General features: G+C 39.6%; 1 protein-coding gene across 7 annotated transcripts in view; it reads right to left on the bottom strand.

Moving 5' to 3' along the window:
• LOC127047462 (endoplasmic reticulum aminopeptidase 2-like) overlaps nucleotides 1-18,345 on the bottom strand; it is a 50,179-nt gene that overhangs the window by 9,309 nt on the left and 22,525 nt on the right. For 5 of the 7 annotated variants that reach the window (XR_007773388.1, XM_050945666.1, XM_050945668.1 and 2 more), the window contains 10 exons: nucleotides 16,617-16,737; nucleotides 14,131-14,285; nucleotides 12,050-12,172; nucleotides 11,836-11,967; nucleotides 8,174-8,305; nucleotides 6,038-6,106; nucleotides 4,199-4,377; nucleotides 4,019-4,098; nucleotides 1,720-1,903; nucleotides 35-191 (listed from right to left, as the gene is read on the bottom strand). Coding sequence is in view for 6 of the 7 variants with exons in the window: in XM_050945666.1 (XP_050801623.1) it covers nucleotides 35-191; nucleotides 1,720-1,903; nucleotides 4,019-4,098; nucleotides 4,199-4,377; nucleotides 6,038-6,106; nucleotides 8,174-8,305; nucleotides 11,836-11,967; nucleotides 12,050-12,172; nucleotides 14,131-14,285; nucleotides 16,617-16,737 (1,332 nt within the window). In the remaining variant the exon portion in view is untranslated. The remainder of the gene's footprint in view (nucleotides 1-34; nucleotides 192-1,719; nucleotides 1,904-4,018; nucleotides 4,099-4,198; nucleotides 4,378-6,037; nucleotides 6,107-8,173; nucleotides 8,306-11,835; nucleotides 11,968-12,049; nucleotides 12,173-14,130; nucleotides 14,286-16,616; nucleotides 16,738-18,345) is intronic. The other 2 variants (XM_050945663.1, XM_050945665.1) reach the window with 2 other exon arrangements.

Below are 18,345 nucleotides of genomic sequence, written 5' to 3'. Positions count from 1 at the left end.
ATAAAACTACATAGTTAGATTTTTAACAGTGAACCTTGAGGCTTTCTGTGACATCCGAAATATTTCTTCTCTCCATCATTCGATAGATCCCTGCCAGGTAACCCAGGCCTTGCAGAAGTACTATGTTACTGGATTCATGTTGGAGATACTGCGTCAGATCAAGAGCTCTATCCAGTGACAGCCTTCCTGCACTGAGAAAGAGGTTGTTTGGAATAAGTTAATGTCTTTCTAATGATATATTAAGGGAAGGAAAGGAGTGGCAATGTTATTAATAGTATTTGTTGCCTAAAGAGCAACACAGATGTACAGAGTGCTTTACAAACCACACACAGGTGTATTCCTGCCACAAGAACCTTAGGATCTAAGGGCTACATTGTGCTCATTGTAACTGTATGTGCTGGATCCTTGCCTACAGGCTGTTTACCTGGATGGAGCCAGGCATTGGGGGAGAGAGTGAGTAAGTAGTGTTTGAACCCGGGAGAGGAGGGCACTGCCTTTCCAGCTGACTGGAAGAGTGGGGATTATCTACACTCGTGCAACAGTGGAAACTGTCTTTCACATGGGTCGGGCTGGCAGCACTCACCCTCCCACCCAGGGGATCTGAAAAGTACAGGGTTTCCTCATGACCCACTGTGGGAATTATGCTAGTTGCGCTATTTCCTTGGGGGCTGCGAAGGAATTTTTCCCTCACTGCCAGAATAGGAAAGGAATGGGCGGGGTTTTCTTTCCTTGCGGTGGGTCTGGCAGATGTCCAGTGCAGGTACTTGTTATGGAAGGATACAGTCATTGGATAAAGTGTACTGGAAAAGGATTTAAAAGAAAGCATCCCTTAAGGAAGCCAAGGAAGGGGAATTTGCAGCTCCTATGTATGGTATGGTGAGGAGCAAACCACCCTTCTTTTCTAGCCCCCTTAATCCTCATACAAGGGGAACATGGCGGGGTCCTAGCAGCAAGATAGCTGGGACCAGGTTGGAAATTACGCAGGAGTGATTAAAGAAAGAAAGATGACCTGCACCATACAATGTATTGCCAAGTACTCCCACTTTAAGTGATTAAAGTTGCGGCCTCATTTAACCACATCCATTGCCCCTTGCTCTTCTTCCAGTGTGGTATGATTAGTGCTTATGCAAGGGCATAAAGAATGAATGTGCCAGAAGCCTCCCTCACCTTGCATATCCCGCCATTCTTTGTTGCAATCCCTGTGGGCAGAAGAGCGTGGGACTACCCCTTCAGGACACCTACTGGGATGCAAATCACTTCAGGGAGGAGACAGAATCTCCTTGTACATCCCCATTCCCAATGTTCCTTTCAGGCCTCCTTTCTCCATTTTATATCAGCTAAATTAACGTCACCATGCATGACAGCCAAAGGGAAAGTCTTTTAGAAGGAGGTGGGAGACAGAAAAAAATTTTGCACAGATCTCACTTGAAAAAGAAGACAACAGAGCTGCTCTGTGTGGAGACATTCCCAACCTGTATATGTGTGCCTTGTTAAATATCTTACTATTTTGTGCAATCAAAAGCAAGGGTTCCGCTACATTAACAACAATCAGAGGGTGGGTGATAAAGGAATTTAACTTAGAAAAGACAAATCCATCCCAGAATATTCAACTTGCAGGGAGGGAGATTCTTAAAATATCTGGCCCTTCAGGTCATAGGCAAAGTCCTGACAGCTGCAAATTGTGCCATAAGAATTTTTTTTTAAAAGAACAATTATTACCTGACTAGCTGAAATGCATTGTGGATCAGGCTGGCTCGGTCCTTGTAGCTGAAGAGGGTGTGGTTCTGAGTCAACAGTTTAATGATTGTGTCCCATCCATTCCCTTCGTAGTGCACAATGTAATAGCCATTCATGTCTACATTGAATTTTACCCAATTGACGTCTTCTTCTAGTTCTATGGTATCTGAGAGCAGAAAAAGTTACTGAACAGTTAAATATTCTTAGTGACATTCTCTGATGTGACCAAAAATACTTCCAGGATATCTAAACTTCAGAAAGGTGATCTGAAATCCATGGAAAGACTGCATGGTATTAATCCTCAAGCCTTTTTATTAATCAGAATAAGTAACTGTCCAGATCATAAACATAGTTGAGCCAACTAAATCTTAAAGCCAGACATTTTTAGTGTATGGTCATAGGTTATGTTTCTTGTTTCATAAATGTTTTCTATAATTTAATAGCAAATTTTAGCCAATTAAGTCTCTATTCTTGGAAAACTGATGTAGGGTCTTGCATTTCACCATGAATTCAGATTCCTGTACTGCTAGAGAAGTTGCACTAGTTAACAAGTTTTCAGGTCCGGAATGCTTCGTTGATAGTAATTCATATGAAGAAATAAAGCAGAAAATAAAAATGTAGCTCTATGTTGATTAGTAAGTGGGACTGGTGGGAAATATTACACTTGGCTGGTTCTTCAATGTCTTTGATTATTCTAAGTGCCTGTGACAGAGTGTAGGGTGCAAGCAGGTGAGCCTGCACTCTGATATTAATTAGTTCCCCTAGAGAAAGCTGATGGGGTAATTAGTCAATCAGTCTGGCTGGTGGAGTCAATTACCCCAGGAGCCCAGGGTTGATAAGAAGAGGCATAATAAAGAAGTGCAAGGGTGAGAGGGAGAAACAGGATTAGCTGAGCTTAGCCACACAGAGATTCACAGTCAGGAGACCTCTATTCCCATTAGGCCTTCGTGGGAGGGCCAAAAGCTAGGTCAGCATTTTAAACAGAATGTTGTATAGGGATTCTTGTGAAAAGGGTGGAGGGAACTTAAAATAAAAGGACATGGTGAAGGCAGTTTCTGCAGGGAGAAGGCAGGAAAGGAGCCACACCTCAGGACAGTGCCAACTTGCAGCACTTCTCCAAAGTGAAGTATTTACAACATTTAAACTGAGCATATATCCGTAGTACTTAACCCTCATCTATTTAAAATGTACTAATTGATGTGCCTTTGGTAAAGGTGCAATCAAACCATCATACAAAGTGGCTTGTCCAGATCTCCAGCTCTTGCACAAAAGCCTGTGGGATGTGGCTCATGGGAGGTAAGTCTCTAAGAAATCCCCTCATGCATATTTCCCCATATCCTTACATGAGATGGTGAGATTTGTGGAATAGGTCACAGAATCTACTCCTAAGGTGGATTGGCTGGAAGTCAAGTTCACACTCATGGAAACCCTTACACTCTGCAGCCACTCTGGCACCCAATCCTGACCACTTGATTGGAGCCACAATATCAAGGACTTCAACTTTCAATCAGGCACTGTCCTTAAAGAGGAATTTCCATTGAGGAGATGGCACTACAGAAAAGATTTACCAGATCATCAAGAACTTGTATAACAGGACCTAGAAATTCTCACAAACCGTACTATTGTGGTGGTAATTTTGTATCCTTGGGCACTTTTGATGTTTTAAAGTAACTGTAAGCACATTTGTTTTGAATTCTGTTTAGTAGACTAGAAGGTTTGAAAATTTTAAGATCTTCATTTGTTGCTTTAAAGAAAAAATTCTAAAATGATGCTTGTTCTAAAATGGTGGCCACAAAGCAACCCTGCAGTTTTCCCAACTGATCTACCACAATTTTCAATTAACAAAACTGTAGGCAACCATCACAGTGCTCTCCAATTCCCTGTATTAATTCTTACACTGTGGGTTTTCTGTGCTCTGTGCCTCATTGCCTTCAACGGAAGTTCTGCTTCATTAAAGAATGGAGAACTCGGCAGTTTCATAGATACAGAGTAAATAATTATGACAAGACCTTTTCCGAAGGGAAAAATAAGTTTTAAAATGTCTAAAAGAGGCTTTACAGAAATGCACACACAATCACCTTTTTAATCTTCATATTAAAGATCTTCTAGCAATGTGAAAATGCAAGCAACTGCTATTAACAGGGATCCACTCTCCAGGAAGGTCCTGTATTTGTAACTATGCTGGGATCAGGGATATTTTTTAAAAAAGAGAATTAAAGGACTACAGTATAAGCAGGTATGTCTACAACACAAAACAGGACATTGACAAGTCAATCTATACCTGAGTGGTTCTTCAGTAAATGTCTTCCAATACTTTTGGAGTGGCTTGTGATGTATGTCAAGGGAACATGCCAGAGGAAGCTAAAAAGGAGAAGAGAACAGTAAAATGACACGAAAATGTCAATAGGGGTTCAAATATGTAAATCAAATTCTACAAGCATCAGCATGTGCCTGCACTTACCCAATCTGCATTGAGGCCCACTGAGGATCATGTGGGAAAATGCCTTTCAAGAAGCGTTCTTGTCTTATTTTAATTCTCTTATGATTTTGTTTGACAGTAATCAGTGGAATTCCTTTCTGGAGTGTCCATGTGTTCATTATCTCCGCGATATCAAACTGTTCATCAACATAATAGCTATGCTGAAAAAAGTGCAAAACAGAAAGTTATTTACCCCAACATTACCTGTCACTTTTCAGAGTAGTATCTGATAATATCTGAAGTCAAAAAAGATCTTAGTCATTTGTTTTAAAATTACAGGCACATCCACAAAATATCTTAAAGAAAAAAAGACTAATATTTTAGCAGTCTTCAGGAAAATATGTATTTAATTTCAAGATAAATACAGTGAGACTGATTCTCCTCTCTGTTACACAGGTGTACATCAGGAGTGACTCCTTTAATCTAAAACCAGTGTAAGCAAGGGGTTCGCTCATTGCATCCTTATCACGAAGCTCTTTGGTGGACCATTGAAAAGGCAGAACAAATGTCTCTACCCAAGAAGCAATTGTACTAGAGATCAACCTGGGATAGACTGGGTCTCCAATGCTGCCAAGATGACAACTGGTTCTGTAGGCACAACAGAACAGTGCTAGGTCAGGTTGAACACTCTGTTCTTCTAATTATACCCAAGCTTTATGCCTAACAGTGGAACAGCTGTTGGACCAGGTTCATCAGTACACTTCATTTGCATTGTACCGCAAAGGTGATGCAAAACAGCTGTAAACCTGAATTAATTGGCCAAAGGAGCAGAGTAGCCATAGTGTATCAGTGAATCTGATCTAATACATGTTAAAAACTGAGAGCCACATCGTCCTCCCTTCAGCGCTGGTGGCCCAGAGCCCGCTGCAGGTGTCACTAAGTTTCACGTGAATCTTGAAGAGGGACATCCCGACTTCTATAGCAGGTGCACTGCACTTATGTGGCTGCCCAATGACATCCCCTGCTCAAAGGCAGATTTGCTCCATCAGGGATGATGTTGGGGACACACCAAGAATGCAACGTTGACTCTTGATTTGAGCAAAGATGTGCTTCACCCACTCACAAGAAAAACTGGAGTGAAAGGTACAAACAGCAACTCCCCTGTACTCATACCCAAAGGTAACTGACTAAGTCAAGATAAATCTTAAAAAAATACTCTAAATAAAAATGGTGAAAAGTATATTAGAATTTATTCATTTATTTGCACTTGTAATCATCTGAAATTCTATCAGTAACACAAGTAAGGGCACTTTTTTCACATGTGCGCGCACACACGCACATGCACTCTGATCTGATAGTTTCTTTTTAAGTGGTTGATATTTTCTAGCCTGCTTTCACAAGTGACCACAGCCATGTCAGGCTGTGTAATGATGTTCTATTACACTCACATTCCAAAGCCCTGGCTAAAGTCATTTGATGTGACGATATTTGACAGTGGAGCTCAGTGGGTCCTTTTAAATTGATTAGAAAGCCTTGTTTCCCTTCTGCAGTCTCATCCTTGTCTTTATTTCTTTGCCACTGCTGTTTTCTTTTTTTCCCTGACAAATTTAAGTATCTACAGTTGTTTATTTAATCAATTTTTTTCCCCCACAGAGATTGCCTGATGAAACACATATCCCATTTTTATAAGGAACACAGGTGAAAAGCAGATATACAATCTTACTCCATCCAACTTCAGCACAACCACAATGTCAGTGAAGCAGACGCGGAAGTATCTGCTCAATAGATATCTACATTAAGGGTTAAATTACAAGGATGCAACTGATTATTAGACTAGTGCAGAAAGAACTAAAGAGAAAGCAGATAGCAATATGTACTCACTGCATTCTTAGCCACCTGACTTTTGCTGTAACAAAATTTGCCAGAAGTAAAGTCCTCTTCTGAACATGTCTGTAAAAATACACATTTTCAAAACAGGATTAGCAAGTCATACTGAAAATACCATTTACTATAGTCCCGATTTTCTTATTTCAATGTTAGCAATTGTTATCCAGCAAGAGAAAAATCTCAGCCAGTTACCAACACTTAAAAGTCATTTATCCCAGAAGAAACATTCTAAAGCCTTTAGTAATACTTTGAGTCAAATTATCAAAACCTTCTGGTGAAATTGCCCCTGAAAAACATGAAATATGTCTCTCAAGTCATTTTCTGGTACAATCTGTCACATCCAGAATTTGCCCTTTGTACAACTGCTGTTTACATCGGTAAATCACTCTTTAAACTTGGTCCCATTCAAGTATTCACCCAACCACCAGCAACAGTCCCACCTGTGCAATATTGATTTCTTTGATCTCTTGCCTAGAACTTTAGACACTATAACTCAGTGTTCAGACTGCCAATTTCCAGATGCCTAGTCCTGATGTTAAGTAGCAGGCTGACTCCAATAGATTTTTATGACTAAAGCTCCTTGATGTGAATAAACTTGACATTGCTCTTAATCATGTCTTTTAAAAAAATGTTTAGAAGATACTGACTTGGTTTTTGGTTGTAATATTTACAGACTTCACATATTTTATAGTAGACCATAACCAGTTTGCTGCTTCTTTTTTCTTTTTTTAAATATGACCTGGTATGTTGTACAGCCCCTCAGGGTTCTCACTGGACACAGTGTTCTTCTGTTTGTACTGCACATGCCCTCACTTGTTTTCTACTTTCCATTAAGTGACTCACTGCTTGGCTAATAATACTCAACTCTATTATATCTGAGATGCTGACTTTTCCTGGTTTGTAGGAATGTTGTTAGGTTGCAGAATGGAATATTAGGTAATTTTTTTCTCCTTGAACTGTGTATATCCAATAGATGATGCTTCATTGTTGGGTAACCTTGTCTATGGGTTTGACTCCAGCCAAATACTTTGTTCGATGCACTTCCCATTAATGAGTAGACAGTAAGAAAGCTGGGTTTTCACTGTGAAGTTGAGAGAATAGATCCACAACATTGTACATGTAACCACGCAAACAGAAGCATTAGGAATAAAAAACTTCATTAAAGTCAACAGAATTATACCAGGGATTGATCTGGCCACTGGACTAGATCCTTATCTAGTGAATATGGGCATAGCCCCACTGGATTTGATGAAGCTTTGATGTTCATTTACAGCAGTTGAAGAACAGGTCCATTATCTTTTTGTCATTGGAAAAAGTGTACAAGGTATTACCTTCATTCTATCAAATGGATTATTATGCTAAGGTTGTTATTATCTTTGAGACCTAAAGACTGGACTAATGCAATGCTTTGTCTTATGATTATTCCAACAAAGTCGCATCATAAACTCAGCTGATGAACTGCCCTGAAGTAATCGTTTGTACCCATTGCTAATTCCTCCACATTTGAAATCATTCCGTGCACAATAGTAGTTAACTACTGTATCAAATAATGTATTGAGTTTATTATTGCTCTACTGGTCTTTAGGGCATCACCTCAACTCAGCTGAATCTATTTAATGAATTTTTTTGCTCCTAATGTTATAGTTCACATCGGTACATATACAGTGAAGTGTGTCTATTTGTTCTCCCAACTCCACACTTATAGCCTAATCCCTCAAGGCACTGACTTTGATAGGAATTAGTCACAATCAATATGCCGTTCCATTCCACAGCTCTCTTCTTCCTGCGTTTCTGCCAACGTGCCTCTCAAATTTTAAATCTATTTGTATTTTGTAAACATTTTCTCTAAGTCTCTTAAAGATTTAAAAAGCCCAGTTATAATGGCTGATTTTCTGAACAGCTTCACATTGAGACAGAGTGCAAGAAAGTCACTGGGCTGTGAAATTCACTCCAATGCACAAAGACAGCACAAGAGCTACACATCATCTGTGTCCTCGAAACAAGGCTTAAATGGTATTTAAACTGCACGTAGACCTTGTGCTAGCTGTCTGTATGGGGGTAAGTTTCACCCAAGATGCATATGTATAGGAGTGTGCTTAATGTTAGCTAAAATAAAAGAAGGGAACTTACATTAGCCAAGCTGGTCCAGAGATCATTATTCTTTGCATTACTATAACTGTGTTTTTTTAAGTAATGAATTATTCCATTCTGGAACACCTCTTCAGTCAGAAAGTTCCGCAGCATGTGCAGAATGCAAGCCCCCTGCAGATTATTTGACACAATTGAACCAGCATATAAATTCCAGCTGTCTTGAAATACCTATAACTATGTTATACAACAATGCAAAATTGTTAACACATGGAGAATTTTGAGAACATAAGAGGTGAAAAGTCACAAATGTGCACCAAGATGAAAGGCCACAAGTTATTTCAAGATGATGGCTGCCAACTGTAACTAAAGCACAGAGGGTGCAATGAGAATAGGAGCTGTAGAAAGCCCCAAACACGACAGAAGCACTGTGGTTCTGATGTGTGGAAAGACAGCTAAAGAGAAGGTATGCAAGGAGGATGCTCCATCACCTTTGTATGGAAGAAATGGACTTGGCACTAGATCCTCCGAACCCAGTGTTTAGGGGAGGTTTTGAGGCAGGTGAGAAAAGAGGTGCAAACTTGATCAGTGGATCTGTATTTAGGTGGATCTAGTGACCACAAACCCATATGCAGCAGGTGCATAAGGGACTGTGACCATTATTCTAACCCAGATGCTAAAGTAAGTAGCTACAGATCTGCCCTTGCCTCACCCATGGGCTTGAAAGGTGGATTTTGTCCTTCCTCAGCTCCCATATAGCTCCCTGCTGAAAATAATTTCCCCTCAGGGTTAAATTTAGTGCTGATTTATGCCCCATTCAACTTCATGGACTTCACTGGGATTGGATGGAGTGTAAATCAGCACAGAATGTGACTCCCGAAGTAATATCTCACTGGACTTAGTCTCTCTGGTCAATAAAGTGGCACGAGTTGTGACCTCAGATGAAATTATGCATCCTGCCTGAAATAAAATGCTTTTGGTGATCAGTCAAAAGGAGTTTAACTAGACTCAGAAAAAAAAGCAGAAAGGCAAACCTGATGAAAGGCTGAGCAACAATCTAAGCAGAGATGTCAGTCAGCATAAAAATAAATACACTTGCCAATACAAAATTATACTTAACAAAATTCTGAAAGAGCACAACGCTGACAAGCCAGCAAGTCAGAGCCACAGGCCAATTCACTTGTGTGTGAATATCAAAGAAATGCTACGTGCACCAATTCACTCAAATGTTAAAAGGAAATGTGAATGATATTGTCTTCACTTATCTGTAACCTGTTGAATGCTACTGCATTATATATATTCCTGTACTTAATTAACCCTAGATCAAAAGTGTGTGTTAATATTAAGAAGAGAATTTACTTAATGGAAACTAATGAAGGGTTGTTTCGGGCTATCACATTCTATTTATATTATATCTACCCATCACACAAAATTGGAGCCTTGTAAATTGTAAAAGATTGGTAACTTCAAAGCATGGGTTGTTGTGTTAGACAGTGGAAATTCACAGATTCTGTTTGCATTTAATCAACAAAGGAAGAGCCCACACAGTGAATGAATACGCCTGCCAGACTGCCTTCCATGGAAAGACACTATAAGAATGGATCCAGGGATCGATTCTGTAGCTCTGAACTGTTTTGGATTCTAACAAGGTGAAATACTGAACAAGTGGGCAGAGATCTCCAGAATTACTCTGGGTAACCCTGAGGAACTTTTGGAAACCTGGCAGATTACTACAACTATTATCATTTTGGATTTACAAACTTTGACTCACCTGTTAATGTATTTTACCTACTTTAACCTCTCAATAATGCTAATTTCTTTTTCTTAGCTAATAAACCTTTAGTTAGTTTACTAGAGAAAATAGCTGCCAGTGTTGTTTTTGGGGTAAAATCGAGAGTATCCATTGACCTGGGGTAGATGACTGATCCTTTGGGTTTGGGAGTAACCTAATGTGAGGTGATTTTTGGTTTTAATAACCCTTCATCACAAAGTCTAGTTTGTCTGGGTGGCAAGATGCACTGGAGAGCCTAAAGAGACTGTTTGTGACTCCTTGGTGAGTTTAATACAGTAATCCAGGAGTGCACATTTGTTACTGGCTTGGTGAAATCTAATTACAGACTATGCTGCCAGTTTGGGTGTCTGCCCTGTCTTCTGACAGTCTGACCTGAACCTTACACTCATAGCTGTGAGCTACCTCAGACAAAGTGATAGAGAGATTTTGTTCTTTAATGTAAAAGAAATCTAACAATGTAACAGGACGTTACAGAATTCAAGCTGAAATTTGATCTTCAAGCTTCCTATTTTGCCTTCACTTTACCCAAATGTATTCCCTTCTGGCCCCCAAAGTTTAAAATATTTTATGGTGATCTTTACAGACAGACAGTAGGAAATGTCCTTCATTAAGATGCTGTTGGGAAGCGTAACAGGGTACGCTGAGCCAGGAGCTGACTCAGCACTGTCACTGAAATCCTTGTCAGTATAGGTTAATTGGGAACTAACCACAAGATCTATTAACTGAGTAGAACTCTAGGGCTAATTTGAGGGGGAAGCAGCTCCAGCTGTGGGGAACATATAAATTGAGAGGAAGGAAGCCCAGAAGGGAAAGCTGAGAGTCCAAAGGAAGACAGAAGTGAGCAGGACTGACTGACTGCTGCTAGCTCTGTTTCCTTCCCCAGGAGCAAGTTGGGGAGCTGGCTGGAGGAGTGTAAATATATGTAAATAGCACTACAGGTGGTGGCCTGCTGTGGTGTGGTCAAGGCCTGAAAGGACTCACAAGGGGACCACCCCTTGACAGGAAGACATTAACTATATAATCTTGTAAATTGTCCAAACAGCTATCCCATCTAAGGTTACTATTTTACTAGCTAATTATTTCAGTTTCTTTCACAGTAGATGGTTCATAAATTATAACCATTTAGAATAATTTGGCCAAGCATATAACTGTATTATGACAACTAAATGCAGACCAACTATAACACTCTGGTGTGAGAAAATGATAGATTTTAGAGCATTTGGAACCAAAATGTCACCACTCATTTTTTCCCATTAGCATCAGCACCTTTTCTCTCCAAGCTGTAATTTAAACATAGACAATGAGATTAAACAAAGTACTTTAGTTATTTTGACTATTATAAGAAGATTTAATTAAGAATTTATAGAACAGATGAGAAACTACAGATGGAAATTCCATATTCACAAAGAGAAATGGAGAGACATGCTGAATTCTCTCTCTCTATAAACTTTAGGGCACAATCCTGCAATGTGCAACTCTCTTTGAATTACAAAGCGCTCCATACCCCAGTTACCAGTGGAGTCAATGGGAGCTAAAGGCAAGATTGAGTCTTTATGGCTCAGTCCTTTACTCACCAAAGTGAACAGACATTTTGATATTTGTTACAATGGAATAATACCAGACTATTAAAGTGCTTAAGTCAAAAAATTAATAAGGGTATGATCTTGCAAGGTGCTGCCATTCTTCTGGTGTCAGTGGACGGTGAGAGTGCTTAGCATCATTCTGGAGGGCTCTACACGATTTAGTTTAATACTAAATCCTGCCCCTCCCCCACACGTTTTGTTCTTTTATAAAGGCAAGTTGTTAATATTATTTCAATGTCAAGTTTCCTGTCTATGCTGCCTGTAATGTTATAAACCAGTCATACAACTCAAAACAATTGCCATTACATATGAATATGAAGCAGATTTACCTTGTCATACGACACAGTATCAAACATTTCCTTGATCTGTGTTGGGTTTTCTGCTTTTGAAGATATGGGGCGAGATGAGTTCATAGAGTCTCTTCCCATTGCGGCAAAGCAGGTACCTAACAAATAATCATTCTGGAAGAGTAAAAAGATGGTAATTGTGTAGTCACTTCAGGAAAACCATCTTGAATTATAAATGAAGCAGGCAACAATTTACCCTACATACCACTTGCAACTCTGGGTATGTGGCATCAACAGATATAAATTCCATGTATCGAGCAAACCCTTCATTCAGCCAGATGTCATTCCACCATTCCATGGTAACAAGATTACCAAACCACTAAAAATAGATTAAAATATATTTTCAGAAACAGATAAAGAAGATATAAAGGAATTAAGACAAATGGTTCATCAAGAAATAAAATGTTCATTAATGGCTACCAGACAGAGAAGAAGGATAAAGAACTTTTTCCAACTAAATCAATAATATTACTTTGGACAGTGAGTGTTTTAAAAGATAGAGGTATGCCTGATTTCCAATTAATAGTGAAGCATCTCTTCTCAGTCACAAAAAGTTGATAAGTACATTAATAATAAATCTATTGACAAGGCCAAATTCTGGCAAGTGCTGTGCCATCATGTCCAGTATCCCAACCCTAGTCTTCCTCTGGGACAGGATCTGGAATTGAGCCATTTCTTATTACCTAAAACAATGATCCTACCACTCAGGAAATCACTTGGCATTCAGAAAGCTATGCCATCAATTAGCAGCAAAGGTCATTCTCTAACATATGGCAATAAAATGGATGATGAGTGCAGTGTTCACCATTACTGTGTGTTGTTCATTTATCACACCAAATTCTTAATCATCAATTTATTTTTATTTAAATAAATAAGGAGGGTATATTGAAGATGGTATACTATTAGGAAAGCCATTACAGGATGATTACTTGAATCTTTTTTTGAACATAAATGAATGTCGCCAGCATTCATCTTTAGAATGTTTCACTGGTTTTTATAAAAAAGTGTTCATTAAGGCTAAACCCTGCTTGCCTTACTAGCATGGAGTAGTTTGTTTAAAGCCAGTGGGACCATTCTCAGGACTCAAGTGAGTAAGATTTGACCCAGACTTTAGAAATACAGTAAATAAGATATTTAGTAAAGTAGCTTATGAGATATATAGATATTTTCAATATGCTAGCTCAAACAAATAGTTAATTTCTATATCTGCTACAGAAATTAATTGGAAATCTACATTAGTCCTTAATAAATCAAAACCAGACTAATTTATGAATCAATAGAAAATCAGTTTTTAATGTCAATGCTTTACCATACTGTCATCAGTTAATCTGAAGCCTCTTGATAAATCATGGTATTAATTCCTTAAAATGCAGTTCTACTCTGCAAAGTATTAAAAAATGGGAACTTCTTACTCAAAATACATTATTCCTTGTGTTCAGAATCATAGTTGTTTAGTAAAGTGGCAAATATAAGGGTTTACAACAACTTTTGACACTATATTGCAGAGCCAATATAGCTAAGAACTGGATTCTCTTCACTGATGTACATTATCATTTCAGAAAGGGAAAATGTCTGTGTGTTTATATAACAACCTGATGATTCAAGAGATCTAGTTTCAATTCCCAGCTCTGAGACTGACTGTTTATGTGATCTTGGCCAAGCAACTTTAAGCACCGAGCATCCAAATTTCACAATAACTTCAAACAGAGTGTGAGTGCTGAGTGCTTCTGGAAGTCAGGCACTTAGCTTCTGTGTACCTCTGTTCCCCACTTATTAAGAGAAAAAAGAAGCTATAAAACTTCCCCTATCTTATAAGGGTTGTGTGTGAATAGTTTATTAATGTTTATAAAATGCCTAGATGCTTTAATGATGGGGGCCATTTTAATTAGACAGAACTTTTAACTAAGGCCATTTACACTTAGCAAACCTTCTGAAAGCAGCAGAATTTCACTGTTTAACTAAGGGCATAATCTGGCCTAAGGTACCTTTATTAGTGGTGATGATGAACAAAAAGAAAGAAACCAGTTTAACACTCAGATCTTAGGGTGAGTTTGCAGAGCTGGTAATTAGAAAGACATGTTTTCCCATCTAAAATGAGCACTTTAATGACTGACACACTAGATACAATGTACATGGAATCCATAATGCCGTTTTTACAGAGTCAATTTTCAGAGCAGAAATACTTAAAAATAAAAATGCTGTTTTGATTAATATTTATAATACATATCCTTCCATGTTCTGATGGACATGCACAACAGACTATCCAAACTAGACTACCTGATGAGCAAGTTCATGTCCTATCACCATGGTAACCCAAAGTTTGTCAGAAGCTGAAGAAGTCTCAGGATCATAAAGCAGAGAAGTCTCTCTGTATGTGGTCAGGCCCCAGTTCTCCATGGCTCCTGACTGAAAGTCAGGGACAGCAACAAGATCTGAAAAGCAACGGAACTTAATATACATTTATATGTGGGACATTTGAATCAGTGCTCAAGTCTAGTAGAGGAAATACTAAATGAAAATGTCTCCACTATTGGTTTGATTCAGGTCCCGTTGACGTCAATGGGAGTTGATCAGGCTATATGTGAATAGGTAACATAATAACCACATACTTAAATCTCTTCCAGCTACCAGAAATGCTTTGATGGTCTATAGCTTTCAATAGCTACAGGAACTAACTTTCACATACAGAGGAAGTACCTCTTTACAGTGCCTCCTGCCACCAAAAAATGATCAAAAGTGAAGTATCTTCCTGGTATTGTATAATTTCTTTAATGTTATCCAAGAATAAACGCTGCCAAGAGAAGCAAGACTTGCTCAAAGAGACTATTCTGTAATTGTTAATCTTTCCAAGAGCATGAGAAAGAGAATTTGGCCACTGTAAAGTAACTACTTCTATTTATCACTTCTTTAAAAAATGGATTCCCTAATTTACCAAACCAAATATCTAGATTAATAATTAGGCAAAGCATCCTCAACCATCCCCTCAAGGATCCTCATAATTGTTTAGCCCTAAGAATACCATTAGCAATCACTTCCCACATTTATGTCTCTCTGGTTCAGATATATAAATAAATAAAATAAATACATATACAAAAGCTAGGAAATTTTGGAACTAACAGGATGCAGGTTATGTCACTGCGCAAATATTTTACTTTTGCTGTATGCCTTCCTTCATTTTTCTGTATGTTTATTTCGATTGCAAGATCTTCACGGCAGGGATCTCATTTTCATGGTTTTTAAGCAAAGCACTTATACATGCTATATGTGACATAACACACTTATGTATTCACACCCTACTCACTATTGTAATAATCTCTGTACACATGCCTTGTAAGGTACCATTTGGAAACTGATAATTTGGTGGTCAGTATGGTCCTGATAAAATGTGTGGCGACATTGTTTGTGAAGTTATGAGATTCTCCTATATGATGATATTAACATGTTCCAAACCTGACAGCCCTGCCCAAACTTAAGTTGGCAAACATGTTTGTTCTAAACAAAGGTATGTGTGCTCTGTTTGTATACTGCTTAAATGCAAGTTAGAATCATCAAATAGGAAGGGAAGACAAAGTTCATACAAGTGAAAAAAACAGCAGGGAATATTTTTCCACATATACTTTTTGGCTCCTGGTTCTCAGCTGGAAACTTTTTTAAGTGAGGAACTGAAACTATAAAAAGGAGGAACAAATACTCGAAGGCACCTCTCTCTCTTTCACTGCCTAATGTATTCACTGTACTTGAAGAGACAAAAGAAGCAGGTGTTGGATTCTGGGGGAGGGGTCGTGACCTACAGAAGTTGGTCAGCAAGGCTGCTAAGAGTAGGTGGTGAGAAAATTTTGCTTTGAATATAATTTGTTAAGTTAGGCATTAATAAGCGTTCTGTCTTTATTTTTCTCGTAACCATGTCTGACTTTTATGTCTCATTACTTGTATACACTTAAAATCTCTCTCTTTGTAGCTAATACACTTGCTTTATTGTTTTATCTGATCCAGGGTGTTCAAGCTGACATGTCTGAGTAGCTCCATTTGGGACAACAAGTTGTGCACATATTATTTCCTTAAAGGAATAATGGACTCAGTATATTTGCACTGTCCAGGAGAGGGCTGGGAAGTATGGGATATATGTCCCTGGGGGGGGGAAAACCAAGATTGGGCATGTATTGGGTTCACCCTGTGGTAAACTAAGGTTGGTAATAGCCAAGGTGTGTCTGGCTGGCTGTAGCAAACACAGACATACTGGGAGTGACTTACATGCTGGAGTCTGTTTGTGAGCAGCAAGGCATTGTGAAGGACACCCTAGGTTACAGAGCAGGAGTGACACAGCTACTCATTAGTCTGGATGATGGGTTGGCAACCTTTCAGAAGTGTTGTGCCGAGTCTTCATTTATTCACTCTAATTTAAGGTTTCATGTGCCAGTAATACATTTTAACCTTTTTAGAAGGTCTTTCTGTAAGTCTATAATATATAACTAAACTACTGTTGTATGTAAAGTAAATAAGGTTTCAGAAGCTTCATTTAAAATTAAATTAAAATGCAGAGCTCCCCGGACCGGTGGCCAGGACCCAGACAGCGTGAGTGCCACTGAAAATCAGCTCGTGTGCCGCCTTCGGCGCCCGTGCCATAGGTTGCCTACCCCTGGTCTGGATTGTACCCTGTTACACCACACTTTATAAATAAAAAGCAACAATAAATAAATAATAATGGGCTCATATTTACTTACCATCTTACAACCTCCTGTTTTATTGAACATTAGGCAAATTACCTTGTTTTGGGAGAGGGTAATAGATACCAAAATATTGCTCATAGAATTCCAATATCTTTATGGCAGCTTCCAGTGCATAACGAGCTTGATTCAGTTTCTCTGGAGTGACATATACTGACACCTGTTGAATAAATACAATATATACAACTACATGAAATATGGCTTAAAGTTCAATGAAGCAGTGGTTTGGTTGCTTTTCACTTCCTTTGAATTTAGTTTAAGGATGCAAAATGCAGAGTAAGAACTATGGACTGGATCCACAAAAGGACTTAGACATTGTGACTGTCAATGTGATTTTAGCCACCTAGAAAAATCACTGGAACAACAATGCAATACACAAAGCCTGAGTTAGGTGCTTAGGTTCCCTGTATAATAACTGGGAAGAAATAGGTGCCAAAGAATGCTATTTACAAAAGCCAATATACTAGGCAGGGAGCCTAGGAAAGGGGTGTATTCTAAGCCCACCCTTCTCACAAAGCGAGACACCCAAGTTCAGGTTGCAGGGAGGCCTGTATCTGTAACTTTCACTCCATGCATCTGAAGAAGTGAGGTTTTTTTACCCACGAAAGCTTAAGCCCAAATAAATCTGTTAGTCTTTAAGGTGCTACTGGACTCCTTGTTGTTAAAGAGTCATTAGATGAGAGATATAATTACTCTGTAGCCTGATGATTAGGGAACCCACCTGGGAGGTGGGAGCAGGGGTGGCTCTAGGTATTTTGCCGCCCCAAGCACGGCAGGCAGGCTGCCTTCGGCGGCTTGCCTGCGGGAGGTCCCCGGTCCCGTGGTTTCAGCAGCGCGCCTGTGGGAGGGCTGCCGAAGCCACGGGACCAGTGGACCCTCTGCAGGCATGCCACCGAAGGCAACCTGCCTGCTACCCTCCTGGCAACCGGCAGAGCGCCCCCCATGGCTTGCCGCCCCAGGCACGCGCTTGGAGCGCTAGTGCCTGGAGCCACCCCTGGGTGGGAGACCTGAGGTCCTGTCCCCCTGCTTCAGTAACTAAGTATTTATCCAGAGTGAGAGATTGAGGGAGACTGACATCAGAATAGCCCATAACACAGTGGGTGAAGTATTCTCCTGAGAGATGTGGGAGACCCCTGTTCAAATCATCTCTCTCACTTAGGGAGTGGAAGGGAAATGAACCCAGGTCTCCCACATCCCAGGTGAATGCTCTAACCACTATACTAAAAGTTATAATGTGGGCAGTAGCAGCACCATCTCCTCCTTGTACCAGATTTTGAATGGGACCTGATCTGGCAGCATGCCTACTAGATTGGGCCCCACAGATGAGGTGGGTGCTCCTCTGCTTATCTTAATGGTTCATGCATCGCACAAAGGCTTAGGCGGGAGACAGACATACAGATGCTTAAAGCGAGATAGCAGTGTACATGCCCAGGGGCAGAAACTCCTGCATCTAGGGAATTTTTACAGTGAAAATATAGGCAACTGAGTAAGTTTAGGCACCTATAGGGTTAGGAGGCAGTGAGCACTGGTTTTATGGATTGCAGTTGTGCCTAAAACTAGGATTTAGGTGCCTAACTACCTTTGTGGATCTGCACCTATGCCATCTTGCTAAAGCAAAAAGAAGAATGTCTACCTGTCCAGATCCCATGAGCAAAATATGCTGCACTGAGAACATACCAATAAACAACCAACACTCCATACCTTCTTATCCACTTTCTATATCTTCAGTATAGCTGGCAAGTGCTTGATGTGATCTGTTGGTTATTTT

This window comes from Gopherus flavomarginatus, chromosome 3, assembly GCF_025201925.1.
Source record: "Gopherus flavomarginatus isolate rGopFla2 chromosome 3, rGopFla2.mat.asm, whole genome shotgun sequence".
NCBI lineage: Eukaryota > Metazoa > Chordata > Testudines > Testudinidae > Gopherus > Gopherus flavomarginatus.
Note: the sequence above shows the minus strand (reverse complement) of the source record. Positions and strands in the feature narration are given on the sequence as shown.